This window comes from Chanos chanos, chromosome 3, assembly GCF_902362185.1.
Source record: "Chanos chanos chromosome 3, fChaCha1.1, whole genome shotgun sequence".
In the NCBI taxonomy this organism is placed as follows: Eukaryota; Metazoa; Chordata; class Actinopteri; order Gonorynchiformes; family Chanidae; genus Chanos; species Chanos chanos.
In genome coordinates this window covers 17,628,466-17,644,384 of record NC_044497.1, presented here as the reverse complement: position 1 = coordinate 17,644,384, position 15,919 = coordinate 17,628,466, and the positions used below count along the sequence as shown (strand labels likewise).

At 38.2% G+C, this 15,919-nt stretch overlaps 1 protein-coding gene across 1 annotated transcript; it reads right to left on the bottom strand.

The window, feature by feature from the left end:
• Positions 1-315: 315 nt before the first annotated feature.
• On the bottom strand, positions 316-5,663 carry napga (N-ethylmaleimide-sensitive factor attachment protein, gamma a). The gene is made up of 11 exons (XM_030769674.1): positions 5,500-5,663; positions 5,104-5,171; positions 4,853-4,937; positions 4,616-4,633; positions 4,469-4,499; positions 3,935-4,044; positions 3,645-3,711; positions 3,209-3,279; positions 3,027-3,105; positions 2,736-2,945; positions 316-2,101 (listed from the first exon to the last, which is right to left on the bottom strand). Exons 1-11 carry the CDS (start codon positions 5,550-5,552, stop codon positions 1,961-1,963), a joined length of 933 nt encoding a protein of 310 aa, XP_030625534.1. The 5' UTR covers positions 5,553-5,663; the 3' UTR covers positions 316-1,960.
• Positions 5,664-15,919: the final 10,256 nt, after the last annotated feature.

Here is a 15,919-nt window from a genome sequence, read left to right as displayed (position 1 = left end):
CTGTAGTTTGACCTCTCTGTGGAGAGGGTTATATGATGTTGATGTTGTGATTAAGTGTCCTGAGCATAAAACACATTTTTGGAAAACCGTGTCTGCGTACATTCTCTGTTTTATTCAAAGACAAACCAGGCCCCTAGAGAACTGTCGCTGTGCGTCAGTATGCAGTACATTAGCAAGAGTCAGACATAAGGAATTTTTAAGACACGAACATCTCGCTAACTAAGCTGATGACAAATTTGCTTTGTTCCCTAAATATTTAATGCAGTTTTCACGGATCTATTCCAATTGGGGTACATTCATGCACACGCTGTCAGGATTGTCCCAGACTCCTAATACTGATTTCCACTGAACAAATCCTGCTTTCTGAAAGCCTGTTTAATGAAGCTATATGACTAAATGGAGCTCCTCAGCACACAATAGGTTTTTGGAGCATTATCCACCACTTTCAGGTGCTACAAATGACCACACAAAGTCACATTCTAATTTATTTTTTACATCTCTTGAGTGCAGAACACTGGAATTCTTTTACACTTGATCATTTTTCACTTTGGTTGGTACAGTCATGGCGATCCACAGTTGTGCAGCTTGCATGCAGTAAAGAAACATCAGATTAGAGAATCTTAAAAAAAGAACTGACCTTGATGACATTTTAAATTGAATGTAGAAACTTAACAAAAGATAATAAAGCACTGAAGTTCCTTTAAAACACTCTCAGAAACCCAATAACACCCCATAAACAAGGACAAAATATACCCATGCAATATAGTCACTAAACCAACAGATTTCCAATAGGAGTTTGTTCCCTGCTGTTTCGATGACATCACCTCTGTGTGCTGCAGCCCAAAGTAAGGTCAACTGGGTAAGATTCAAGCTGTAAATATTAAGGCATATTCATGCATTCAGCCAAGCCATACAGTCAGTTATCAAAGCCTATACAGGGACATGTCTGACTTCCTATAAGGATACATTTGATGGTCTGCTGAACATGAATATAAAGGAATAAATATCATATGGAATCATGCATCACTCTGCATCAGTATAAACAATATATGTCGGAAGGTTTTTTTTTCTAACTATTTTTAGATTTTTGTTTTTTCCCCCCCAAACAGAGCACATGGTCAATAAATCCTCATGTCATGAAGTTCTTAGGCAGAGCAAAAATTACAGCTCTGCGTATAAAGCAGTACTGTTCTCAAAAAAGAATGATGTCTTTCACAATAAAACACAGTGCCAGAAGTTTCTAGATTACATATTATACCCATCTATTCATTTTAAAAATTCATCCAACACTCACAAAACCTTAAGCTCTAGAAGAGATCATCAGTGTGCTCCAGTCTTCATCCAAATCTCATTATTTTTAAACCACACACTCCTCACACAAATTACGGTCCCATGCAACAATGTAGTGTTTTCTTCATAATTACCATGGGAAATTATTAAGATCTTGTCCAGCTCTGATCTCAGCATTACTTTAGAGTCCACAAAATACTTTAAACATGTTTAAAAAACTAAATATTCAAAATGAAATTATCCCTTTTGATTGAGCAAGTTATGCCATCACATGCTACAAATTTATGAATGCTTCAGTAATGCCAACGAGAGAGAGAGAGAGAGAGAGAGCATAGGCAGGTATTTTACACCTCTGACAGAAGACAGGGTTACTGCTTTTCCATATTCTCTAAGCCTCCCATCTGATGATTCTAGATCTGTCCCTCACACTCACTCAGAAAAAAAACAGGCATGTGTCGTCTCTGTGACGATTGTATGTGAATATGATAGCATTTCCCACATGATCAGTGTGCAGACACAGTGTACTGTCATGCTGAAATCACAGGCATGGGGATGATGGCAGTATGTGTGAACATTTGGGTAACTGGGGTGTAGTATTCAGTAAGGCAGTTTAGCTCTGCTCAATGATAAGATACAGTCCAGATCCGCTGAGGAGGGACTCTTCCCATCATTAACAAAGGCCTCCGGCGTACTCATCCTCCTCTTCCTCGTGTGGCTGGGCTGCTGAGGCACCCGCGCCTCCGTCCGCGGGGGGCGCTTTCTTTTTCTTCCCTCCTCCCGGCACTCTCAGACTGATGGCCAGTTTGGCATACTGTAATACCGGCAAAAACACCATGATTGAGACCCACTCTGTCAGGGCGTGGAGGGGGGTGGAGGGTGAGGGATGGGGGCTAATGTTACTTTCTCTGATGGTAAGAATATAAAATGGGCACCTTCTATAAATGATTTCTCACATACAGGTGGTCTAGAAAGCACTAGGGTAAAAAAAAAAAAAAAAAAAAGGGTGGGGTGGGGGCTGAGGTTTAAGATGGAGCTCTGAAAAGAGTCAGCATCAGCATAATATCATAATATCTTTCTACTGCCGGAAAAGCACAGACTCTAAATGAAAGCTGCCATTCTCTGGATGTAAATCATTCTGAGTTCAGTCATAGAAAAGCCACAAGCTATGTCTATCTACTTTAATCCAAAGCGGACAGTGCCCCTAGGTCATATCTATACAGATACGAATGTAAAGGGTGTACACAGACAAAATACTGAAGCCATGTCATACCTGCTCTTTTTCTCTATATGAGTGGGATTAAAGGAGAGAGAAAATAAAACTGAGGAAAAACTGGGAAAGTCAACAAAGTTCTGAAATACTGAGTATGTGGGAGGACCTGTGTCATGATCTTTAACAAAGAGGTTGAATTAGATTAAGCTGAGTTAAATGAAATGTGTACACTTACGTCATTGTCCATGTATTTGAGTAACGGTGAGTTACAAACGCGAGATACTTGGTCCTCGTCCTGTTCGTCGTAACCCTGCAGAAGCTGCTCCATGGCAACGCAGTCCTCGCTCCCACTGAATCCTGGGATACTGTAACTCTCTCTCACACACTTGTCAGCAGCAACATAGTCTCCTCTGTGGAGATGGACTAGCACTTGTGCGATGGTTTTCTGCCCACAAGAAAGCAAAACATCATCTCACACATTGCAGACATTCAGCAACTTAGAAGCTCAGACTGCAGTGAAACTCACCTTGAAACATGTGGGGTAATTTTCTATTTCCTTGTACATATTCTTCTCCTTCTGAATTGCTACGGCAGCTTCGTCTAACCTACAGTCAACAAAACCAACTCATAAACATATAGTAAACCGCATCACATTAACACTGCAGTCCTGTAAGAAATGATAGGACAATATGAACATGTCAGCTTTACTTTTGTTGTCTGACCAGAAGTCTTGCAGCTTTGCCCAGGAGCTCAGCGGCCTGGCGTAATTGCTCTTCATTCTGAAAACAAGACACTCCTCTCATTGAAAATGTCATGAAATTAGCCACTGGAATATAAGTCCATGTGTGTTTGTTGTTGTCACTTTTTTTTTTTTTTTTTTTTTTTTAAATCCCATTAATAAATTCACAATTCGCTTTCCACAATCTAAGAGCTGACTTACCAAAAGTCTCTCAACTGAGTTTATATGTTTTACATTTATTCCTTATGCTGGCACACTTATGCGGAGCAACATAGGAACAAGCCTGAGATTAAGTGCCTCTCTCATTGGTATACCAACAGTACATTTTCATATTTGTGATATAAACAAAAAAACCCTCAATTTAACATGACCACCACCCTAAACACTACAGCCCCATGCACTCACCTCATACACAGAAGCAGCCTGCTGGTACAGATCTACAGCCTTAGATAAATCCAAAGGCTCAATAAGCCTGTAAAGGAAGGACACGGCTGCTATTTATCATTAGAAAAATTACAGGGTTTCCAAATGTGACACTGCACAATCCGTATGTGACCTTCCCCATTAAATGTACAGTGCCTTTGCATTTGAATACATGTGAACCTCATTTTGGTTGGCATGCTGCACAAGGCTGTAAACCAAAGGACTGCAGTGGTTGAATGTACATGAATAGACTGGATGAGCCTGTCCCTTACTTTCCAGCTCTGTCAAGCGCCATGGCGGCAGTGTCCGGAGTGCCGTTCTCCACAAACATCATGCTGGCTTTCTCAATGTACTGCAATGCCTCAGGCAGCCTCTGCATGTCCTGCATATGCACACCAAACAGACCAATGACTCAGCTCTCCATTATTGAACTCGCATTAATGCTGACTCATATGTATCACTAAAACTCTATCACTAACCCTGAAGTGACACAACAAAGCAATGCCACAAAGCCTGCAGTGCTCCAAGTTACACAGTACAGTCTAAATGTTTTAACCGCATGTTAGCACAACCAGGAAAAGCGCTGAAATTCAGCTTGGTTTCTCAGAAGAATATGTTGGTAGTAAATGTAGGTTGAGTCAACACTGCATTGCTGTGTGGGTGAAAAAAAACTTTTCTGTGCATTAGTGGTTTGCATCATTCTGCACTTAGTGACTAGATGTAATTGACATTTCTCAGTATAGCAAAAGGATGTCTTTTTTTTATCAGGAAGGTAAATGAACTTTTCAGCTCTAAATCACACTTACCTTCAACATCATACCCGCCTGCTCAAGTGCTCTTTAAACAGAAAAATACGGTTTGAGTCGACACCTCAAAATTATAACTCTTCTGTATCAGTTCAATTCAAACTGTAAGTGCATGACTCTTTTTATTTTGGAACTGTGAATACTCACTTGGCAGCATGAAAGAGACTGTGCATTGAATCAAGGAGAAATGGGAACAACTGGCAGGAGCAAACCTGTGTCAGTCAAAATAACCATGGCTTTCTGATGAAATTAACCATCAGATTTGGAGCTGCTGAGATCTTCCAGAACAATACATATACAGAGCAAAGAATAACTAATACATTTTTCTTTTTTAAACTGAACCCTAGCAATTGCAAATTGTGCAACTTAAAGCAGGAAGGATACGCTCTGTTATTGGTGTGAGCCTCCGCCTCCTGCAGATACGCCTCTTTTGCTTCTTCAAGTTGTTTGGCGTTTTTAAAAGCGACAGCTGATGAAGGCAAAGAGGTGTGTTTTGTGAATACATACAGGGACAGAGGACAAAGACCGCGTAAATGGTATCTCTTAGTGCAGTACTGCATAATCACAGATGAATAAATGTGGAAATTCTGCACACTCTATAAAAACTGCCATTGGCACCGTGAATATGGACTGACCTGCTTTGGCGTACTCTGACGCAGCACTGTCATAATCCGGCTTCCACTTCAAGAAACCCGTCTTTAAACTGCAATATTCCAACACAGACAATAACTACAATGAACAAATCTAAATCTAAGATCATGTTCTTTTATACTGATTTTATGGCTAAAGATTGTTTTCTAAGAATAGAGCAGTCAACACGAGAGTACTGAATAAATTAGTGCAGTTAAATTGTACAAGAAGACATACTGCGTAAAAGCAACGTAAACAGTTAAATCGCGCTCTTTTTACTGATATAACTAGCAAGTTAATTAGACCATGACACTGTAAGCGAGTTAACTGGTCAAATAGGAGCAACCTGTTAGCTAGGTAACGACGTTGACTGACTTAATTACTGGGTCCGCAAGACTTACTATTTCTCAGCCTTGGCAATGTGCTCGTGTGCTTCGTTTATTTTCTGAGCCATAGTTTTCTGGAGGACCTTTAACCATAAATGAAAGAAGGGAATTGTTCTCCAAAGAGTCACGGAATCAATTCGTTTCTAATGAATTTAGTTGTGGTCCGGCGAACTACTGGACCACTGACTGTGATGACAGCAGCGTAGATAAGTTCCTACTTCCGAGTCAATATCGGTTTCGCATTTCCAGGGAGATCGGGGTGATACATAGTGCGTATTGCCCTCAACTGGACTGGAATATGTATCACAGGCTCTCTAAAGTGTGAGAAAAAAAACCGTCACACGGCAATACATCCTATAGCCTACGACTAGTCCCTTCAGTCTCTTTTCGGTATGACTCATTCATTTCATTCTAATTGGCTGTAGTCTCGGCGACACGTAATTTTGTGATGTCTTGTTCCCACTGATTCTTCGCTTTTGAATTATTTATTCTCTTGATGAGGTATAATTGTACAATGCCCACACTTTGTTACAGCTCGTTTTTGAGGATAATTCCGGTTATACATTAAAACGAGAGCTTGCTCTCAAGTTATTTAAAAATCTTATCAGTAAACGAATTCACCATTAATTTTAAGGGAATAAGACACTGTTTTAGCTTCAAAAACGTTCAGTTCAGAAAAATCAAGCAATTGACTTCACAGAGTTTTCCATAGCATGGACAAGCTTTCTGAAACGGTTTCGAACAAAAATGCTGAGTCAACGTCTTTATGATGCGCTCTCATTTGATATTTACTTGCTGATTTTAAGAGATGATAATAAAATCGTTTGAAGAGGAACAAATGCCAGTGTTGGGTCGGATTAATTTAGATACAAATTCTTCATATTAAGAGAGCAAAGGGCAGTGCAATGGACAGCAAGAATACAGGATAGTGCAAGTTTTACCTTACAAGACACACTTGAAGAGGAGACGACGCGTCCTGAAAATAATAGTCATGTGGTTTATAAACTATTGTAAATAGGATCCAGTGCTGAATGACGAATAGTTGAATCAGGTTCCAACTCTTTGTAGGCTAGATCTGAGGTTTTGCATGGTGAAACAATCTGATGATACCACACATAATGGTGCATACGCAAAGCAGCCTTGGATAAAAGGCTGCTGTTTCGACCGCAATGGAACTATTTAATATCACTTTCGATATCTTTGGTAGGATGGTAATACATGAATGTATGAGTTTTTAGAATCACCTAAACCAGGACAGGCCCTGCTAATATTGTTGCTCTGACAATATCTTTAGAGCGTTGCTAGACTTAGGAATTATGTTGAATAAGGGAGTCAAACAAAGATAAACACGTTTTATAGCCAGAATGGATTACTGAATGATATGACACGATCATTAAATGTAATAATTCATACCACACTGGTCTAGTAATACTGATCTGGCAACAGTATAAGACAAAAGGCTTGGCTCGTTCTGTGATGTCCCACTCAACCTGAAACCCATGTTAAAAAGTAGACGTACTTTGAGTACATGCAACTGCTGGGCATCTAAACCACTGTTTAGAACAAAACTGTAGATGTGCACTTTTTAAAATGAAAACAACATCATTGTATTGATTGTTTCTGAGGTCTGTTTTGACAACAGCCAAAAAAAAAGGCCCACTTTATATGATCAAGTGCTGTATGTCTGGTCTTTGAGTGCATTTATTTTTAATATGCACTGAGGCATGGACTGAACTAGCTGAACTTTAAAACCACTAACTTTCAGTAATCATGCAGACGAGACATTAACTTCTGTGGAACATTACTGGTGTGTGCTTTTTGAATTAAGCGTGTGACCAAAGACACTGGCTTTGTCTAATTCCTGTTATTGTGTCAATGTTTTGAACTCTAATGTAGATTTTGCTGAGTCATAATAAAGGCCAGTGTACCAACAGACACACAAAAATCCCCTGTGTCTTTCAGTATTAAACGAGCCCTCATTAAACTGTGATTCAGACTAAGGGAAAGGAAAGAGAGTGAGACAAACACATGTGAAGAGCCTACACCAACACCACTTCTGACGATTTCACCTCCTTTCAGTTGCACTTTCTGAGAGCACTGGGTTCAGACCTAAAAAAAACCCCAAAAGAGCTGCATCAGGTGAAATAGTTTTGGCAAATTGGTAGTGTCATAGCTGGTTTTAATTCTCATTATGAGATCCTATATAGCCATTTTTAATAATATATTTTGTTTAATTTTATTTGTAGTGTTGCTTTGGTACATTTTGTTCTACTCTACAATGTAGATCTGTTTGCTTGAATTTTGCATTTTATTAACCTTTTAGGTCTCTATAGTCACATGTGCAAGAGTTTGTTTAATTGTATATCATTTAGTAAGCATCTTGACATGAACCCAGTTTGTTTTCATTACTACATTCCGGTAATGTCTTTCATAGTTCAAGCAAAAGTGTAAGCCTGAGCTGCAGGAGACTACCAGATCTTTTGAGACTTCATGGACATTTTGGACACTGACAGGTAAGTTTTTTCACATACTACTCATAAACAAAACTTTCTTTTCATTATGTTTTTGTATGCTTTCATTCATTTTTTCTACTGTGATTACACCACTTTTGTCAAAGATTTGATTTAGACTTCCAAGCTAAAATCCACACTGAGTAATTAGTATTGTTGTCCTTCTATTGACTGGTAGATGTGAGAGCATAGAGCTTGATGAAGCTCTGAGATTACAAATAAAAGCAAGTAATTCAACCCATGATGGATCACATTGTCCCACAGAGCAGGTGAGATTCAAGTTAAAGAAGAAAGCATTGTTTCTTGTACAAGAGAAGAGATAGATAGATAGATAGATAGATAGATAGATAGATAGATAGATAGATAGATAGATAGATAGATAGATAGAGAGAGAGAGAGCGAGAGAGAGAGAGAGAGAGAGAGAAACCTATTGCTTTACAGAGAATAGCCTCTAAAAGTCTGTTACTGGAAATATCACTCTTATGCAAATACTGCCATATTTATTCATATGTGATATTCACGCTTGATAAAGCTTCCGTTGTGAACTGAGTAGACAGCTCTTTTTTTGTGAGCATGGTCAATATGCTCTCTGTGTCTCTCTTCATCATTAATGTGACAGTTAAATTGTGAATGTCCTGCCACAGAACAGCAATACTCAGTATTTTGTGCATTTCTCAGACTGAAGAGGTAAACACAGTGACTTTGCAGCTCAGGATAACACAGCTGGAGAGACAAAGAGAAGAAGTCAGTGGCGCACCACACAGATGTTAAAAACAATATAAACAAAATATTAAAAGAGTCTTAACTATGAAAACTGATGAGCTGTTTGTGTTTGTCCCCAGCTCATCCGCATCAACAGAAAATGGTCTACGGAATATCAGTCCCTGAGACAACATTATGATGAGATGGTTGGAGGCTACTCAATTGTTCCAACAAAACATGCATGCATGAACAGTGTTCAGCTGGACACTGTGTTAATGTTATTTTTATTTATGCCTGCAATACCTGTAACAAAAATAACGTTTGAAACTTTGCAGATTTCTTGACGAACACCTGTATGTGTTACTGATTTTGCAAGAAAAATAGAAATTTTCATACTCTGCAGATACATTCAGTAAGCCTGTAAGATGTGACTTGGTGCATATATTTTCCGTTGGAAGATTTCGGCCATGAGGAAGATTTTAGCAGAAAGTGAAAAGTGGAAAAAGGAGGTAGAGGAGGGCAGCGATGGGAGGATGAGGCGACGGAACATGGGACGTGTGCCGTTACTGTCTAAATATGACGTAAAGGTAAAGCATATTCTGACTTCTCGTGATTCATGACTTTCCATATTACTGGTGAAAAAAATCCTGTTATTTACTGCTGTGATGCAACTTTTCGGTCTTGAAAATCTGCTGCTTTCACTATTTTTTAAAATCCCTTATCATGTTGACCGTAACATTTACGAACGACTCACACTTTTCACATCAGTGGTACCGGAGTGTTGCTAGAGGACAGTGTTTTCCTTTAACGTCACTGCTGTGGCTTGGATTCGTCATGCTTGTTTAAACAACGTACACGCAGTTACAGTCCTACGATAGGCCAGTTCACAGAACCGACGCTACCACATTTAGATGCAGTAATAAGAAAAGGCGTAATTTTAATAGCTGTAATTTTAAGGTGTTTGTAGCCTGTTGGTTGTATGAGCTGTATAGATTTTTTTGGCAGTAGCGTTTTCCTCTGACAATAAGGTTTAGTTATTTTATCGGGAAATTTCAGTCATTCTTAAAAGTGCCATACAGACCACATATTAACTCTCCAGGTGTGTATCGCCGCGGTGTTCTAGTCCAGTGTTTGAAGTACGAAGTACAAGTCGCTTGGCGTGACGTGCTGTGTTTGGGGATGGATACAGATAGGCTACTGAACATTTCATTACGCACGCTTTCAAAATGCAGTGAGTGTGGTCAACTGCCACAAGAGGTCAGTGCGGGCAGGTGCTGGCCGGATTTTTTTTCTTTTTCATGCACTCACTACATTACAGCCCCCCCCCCCCCCCCCCCCCCCAATCTTTTATTTATCTCGTTTTATTAATAATTAAAAAAAGTGTATATAGAGTAACAATAGTCAAGTGTAACATGTTGCATTAGTGTATGTGCAGTTTTCATTTTAATTCTCATTACAGAGCAGAACAAAATCAAGACAAAAAAACAGACTAGATTGAAGCATACAAATCGTACAGTTCAGCTGTGTGTTTCATACTCTTTACGTGGAAAGTATTAGTATATTGTCTTAATAACATTAATAACATGAAAATAGCCTGTTCAGGATCATTCAGGCTACAGAATACTGTATGTGTATCTGAGGTTCTGATTCCTACTTTCTGTCACTGGCGAGTCGTGGCGAGAGCGGCATTGTTTCCAGACTTTGAAGTGCTGTGGTTTGGTACAATGACTTCAGCACTGAGTTATTCCTGAGGCCTCTGATTTTGTAATTCAGCGAAAGGATATGTCATTGAAAAAAAAAGAAACAAGAAAAAAGGTCAAATTGATGCCTCTAAGAACTCTCTGTTGGGTTGAGATAAGACATGTAAGAAGGTCCTCCTACTGACTGTCAAAAATTTATGAGCAATAACTTGAAAACTGTGTCTATTGTTCATGTGATGAAAGAAGTGTTATTAATTATGACAAACTAGCCTTCCTCATAAAGGTTTCAAATACAGATAAGATAAGAAAACAAAAAAACAAATAGGACACTTATTGGTTACTTCTGTTTCAAAATCAACTGTTGGCACAGTGTATATAAGGTTATTCCACAGAAATGATTCATGTTGTTGTGTCTCTCTAGGCCCAAAGAGGAGTCCCAGAGAATCCTACAGTCAAAGTGGAGGAGATGTGGAGGCATCAAGTATGTAATTTCAAGCCATATTGGTCACGGCTGTGATCAGTGGTCTCTTGTGACAAAAAATTAACCTCTAAAAATAATACAGAATCACTGAGTAGTTAAATATGAGAAATGAGTTGTGCTAAATGAGATCTGTGATTTTGATCAGAGCTTTATACTGTACCTTTTATACACACTGAGCTGCCAATTAGGAATGAATAGACAGATTTACAAATATTTATTTAACTAACAGTCATGTCTGGAGCAACTTGTCTGACTCAGAGTTACATTAGCAGAGAGCCACCAAATTCAGGATTGGAACTTACAACCCTGACTAACCATTTACCATTCATTAACTTGGTTTGACCTCGCCCTGTACAAACAAACACAATTCAACTATTTGAGTTAGAGTACTTGTTTTGAATCATGTCTATTAAAACTGGACTAGAGAAATTTAACAGCAGTAGGTTTGGCTGACTTCATAGAAAAATGCCAGGGAAGAAGTTGGCTATGGTGGGAAACTTAATAGAAAAGGACAAAATTCTGTGTCTCCACAGGCTGAGGTGTATAAAGAGGACTTCTTGAAGGAGCACAGAGATAAGAACAGACTGCAGGAGAAGTACATGGAGTTGGAGAAGAAGTTCACAAGTACCCTGAGTGAGCTCAAAGCAGTAAAGAAGAAGTGAGGTTTCATAGTGTGTCACTAACTATGACTAACTGCCTGTAATTAAGCCACTGATCCTTTAAGGGTGTGTGTGTGTGTGTGTGTGTGTGTGTGTGTGTGTGTGTGTGTGTGGTTGTATACGGACACTTGTTCTGCAACATGTCAGAAAACATGCTTAAAGATAAGATTTGTAATGTAAACAAAGTTTGTTGATGTTTATGTTTGTCCTTTTTTTTCAGCAGACATCACAGTGTCAACATTCAGGTGGGCTGGACTCAGTTTACACCTGGAAAACGTGCACAAAATGCATAACTACCTGTTAGGGGATACCTGATCCACCCCACCCCCAGACACTCCCCTTCCTCATGAATTATTTTACAGCGTCGTGGACGTCTGACTAGGTCATGCTCACGCAAATACATTAATGGAAATATACATTGTCTAGTTAGTTAAGTAAACTAATCACAGATTAGTCTTTAACTGCATTTTCTAAATTCTGCATGGAAGACCTTGTTAGGACTCTCAGAGTTTCTCATTGGCTGGCTAACTAGTGGCCAACATCTCTGATAGGAGGACATTGAACAAAACTCTAAGTACAGCAACAGGCAGCTCTCTGTGCATTGGCATAAATACACTGTTCTACTATTCCTGAACCACTTGGTGACCTGAGAACCATTTAGCTTCATGATTCTGTTCTATCATGCAGTTGTAACAATTTATAACAAACAAAGCGATACAGCAAATTTATTCTGATGTCAGGGATTTTGTTTGATATTTCTGATGTGTAGGAATTTAGTCTCACTTCCATGTCCTATGTTTACATACATATTTATGTAATTCTGGTGTGACATCTGTCCATTTCTAGTAAATTCTCAAAGTTAATGAAGGTCTTATTCATTGTAGCAATGAGCAACAGTAATGCATATAATACTATGGATACGCATTTTATTAAACACCAGTGTGAATGATGAGGTTTATGTTTGCACACTGCAAATTCTAATAAGTTGTTTTTACTTAGAAAAAGTCAGGAAACTGATTGCCTCAAAATCCCTAAGTAAAGTAACTGATTACTTTTAAGTGGATAAAGCTTGAAACTGTTACTACAGACTACTTGCATAATTCCAGTATTTTTTATTAACATTAACTCAAAATTTCAAATTGACTTAACTACTAAAATCAGTCCAAGTAACTAAAAGTTTTGACAACGACACTGATTGTCAATAAGATAGTGATGTATACTCCAAAAAATCTGTATTTCTTACAGCACTAAACCTTGACATTACTTTAAAAAATATCAGGAAACTGACTGCCTCAAAAATTTCAAGTAAGCTTAATTTAAGAGGACAAGTTCAGGGTAAACCCAAATAAGTTAGCAGAACTTAAAAAATAAATAAATAAATAAATAAAATTTAAAAAATTAGGAATTACCATAAAACTTTTTTTGTAAATTAACTCAAAAGTGAAAAGCTTTCACAGCTAGTTTTTTTTTTTTTTTAATTACTTGTACTATTTAACTAAAGTTAAATCAAATTACTATTTCAACTCATATTTTTGTAATTAAGTTACCAGAATGAAACCTTTCTGCTTGAAACAGTATGTATTTCATGTTTTTCTTACAAGACCCTGACCCAGAGCCAGGTCACTCTTGCGGGGAACGGGCAGTGTTTTTTTTTTGACCGCTCACTTTCCAGATATGGACCGCCCGCTGCACCGGCATCCTCGGAGAGCAAGTGGCATTAATTCAGTGTCAGGTTTTATATTGTGTAAGCGAGATTCTGACTTAGAGGCGTTAAGTCAGATGGTAGCTTTGCACCATTGGCTTGTTAGCCAAGCACTGCACCAAATGCAAAGTAGTTGTAATGATGACAGTAGTGACCATTCTGTTTTTTAAAAACTCTTTTCAATCGCTGTAGAAAGTTCGCTAGGTGAAATGTACGCAGAGACGCCCGATAATGCATCACGGTGCTAACGTTGAACGTTGGAACTTCAAAATTTTAAATTATATTGATTTAATAATCTGGAGTTTATATTACTTAATCCAAAAGTGATTTGAAATTAAACAGAAGTCTTTGGTTTACAGTACTCAAAATTGGATTACGTGTTATAACAACTCAAATTTTTTAAGTCAATAGAGTTTACAAGGACATTTTCAGTTTACATACCTAAACAGGATAAAGTTATTTGAATGTTCGGGTTTACAGTGCACAAATTGTTCACAAGAACAAGGGTCCATTGTGTATATTTACATAAATTAGAGAAAGGAATTAGTGCATTGATATATGGCTAATCCCAGAAGCACTGTTACAAACAAAACAAAGACATATTACAGGTCAGAAACACTGAACCAAAAACTTATCCTGTCTAAACAAAATTAGTCCAGAATACCATGAGGGTCTTTCAAACCTCCACTTCCTGTTCACTAATTTGTCCTAAACCACAGGGGCAGCCTGTAACGTGTACAGTCACAATAGACAATATGTCTTAATATGTCTTGGTTGAATAAAATCAACAGTAAAGTTGTCAACAGTATCAACACATGAAGCAGTATGGTGTTATTGAATTTCAGCGTACTTGTGTGATTTATATAATGAATTTTTGCTGTTATTGGTGACATGCCAAGGGAAACAGCTGGGACAAGTTCATGACAGACACAAAGCCAGGCCTTGAGTATTAATGATTAGTGGCAGAATCCCATCAATTCATTACTGATTATTGATCATCTGAGGAAAAATGGAATTTCAGAGAATATGCCCTCACAAAACTCATTAGCTAATTTTCCTTTTCTGTTTCAATTGTCTGGGAAAAGCACTTAGATTCAGACTGTTCCACAGTCTCTTACCCCAGTCTTCTCTGAGTCTGTAAGATGGATTGTTCAGTATTCACCCACTGGACCCAGAGACACCTGAGAGGCACCATTGGCCCAGCAAAGACACCCTCTGTCCATGGTTCACAGAGATGCGGAGATGAGGCAAAGAGGAAAGCAGTTTTGTGGTTTGTCAGTCTGCATGGCAGGTGCAAGAAATCTGTTTTCTTAATAAGAGAGAAATTCAAGTAGAGCAAATAAGCAAGACTCACAAAGTAGGTATGCGCTGATGTAGTGCTCATCGAAGCCTAAGAAATGACCTGTGAATACACAGGGAATCTTACAGGATTAGTGATCAAAACATTTGTCCACAAATGTGCACAACCATATAAGGAAATGCAAGAGTCATTTTCAACCAATAGGATGTAATGGAGTAATGCAAAAAAAAAAAAAAAACAACAAAAAAAACTTACTTTGACAATTAGCCTACGTGATAAAAATACGCTCTTTGTCTGTCTGTCTGTCTCTGTCTCTGTCTGTCTCCCTCTCTCTCTCTCTATGTCTTGTAGTTGCAGGTTTAAATTGACTGTTGGAAGTAAGTGTGTTGAAAATCACTAGATGTGTCAGGCAGCATTTAGGGAACGGATCTCCATACCACTCTTACCTGTCCCTTGTTCAGTCTCAAGCCCCGTGCCCTGGCATAATAATAACACATGCTAGTAAAGTCATGGGAAAAGCAGGTCCAGTTGTCATTGCTGAGTTTGAGTTTTACCATATATAGAGATTCATTCTTCCCATCTTTAAAACAAATGGCTTCATCACTTCATCAATGAGAAATGAACATTACCGCTTCACTATGTCAATACAACATTGGCCAGCTTTGCTTACAGTGCTACTTATTGAGAAAGAAAAATTCCCTTTGTTTCCCCCTAAACAAAGGCCACATCCAGTCAATATGAAGTGGACAACAGAAAAATCTTCTCTCAGTTGCAACATTTCTATTTTAGATATAGATTGTGTTTCTTTTCTTAATTGACTGAAGTTCTTCTGCAGGTTTGTTGCAGGAAAAATAAATGCTTCATACATCCTCATCAGTGAGTCTGATAATGATCTCCAAACATTTCAACCAGGTTAAATAAACACCCCCTTTATTAAAACGTTTGTAGCAGCAACATTTTTCATCATTACATCAAAATATACAATTTCCTTTATCCCACTCTTATCAAGGAGTATCAAAAAAGACATTTTGGGGGAAAAAAAGACTTTTTGGCACAAAGTTGGTGATTGTCACTGTCACTGATACATTTTAAAGTGCAAATGTCCACACAATAAGGATCATTTAACAGATGTACTGTTACAACTGACTAACAATATATAGCATATTTATGCACCTTTACTCCAAAATACATGATATTTACTTGATATTTTCTAAATGGAATTGGCCAAATCTCGGTGACATTGCTGTATGCTTTTTTAATCTATTTCTGTGAAACTGACAGTTTTGGGGGAAATTAGACCCAGTAACCACAGCTAGGATTTTGTGGTAGATGACTGCAGTTTGGATTACACTGACAACAAATGCATCCTTTGTGTAGGATA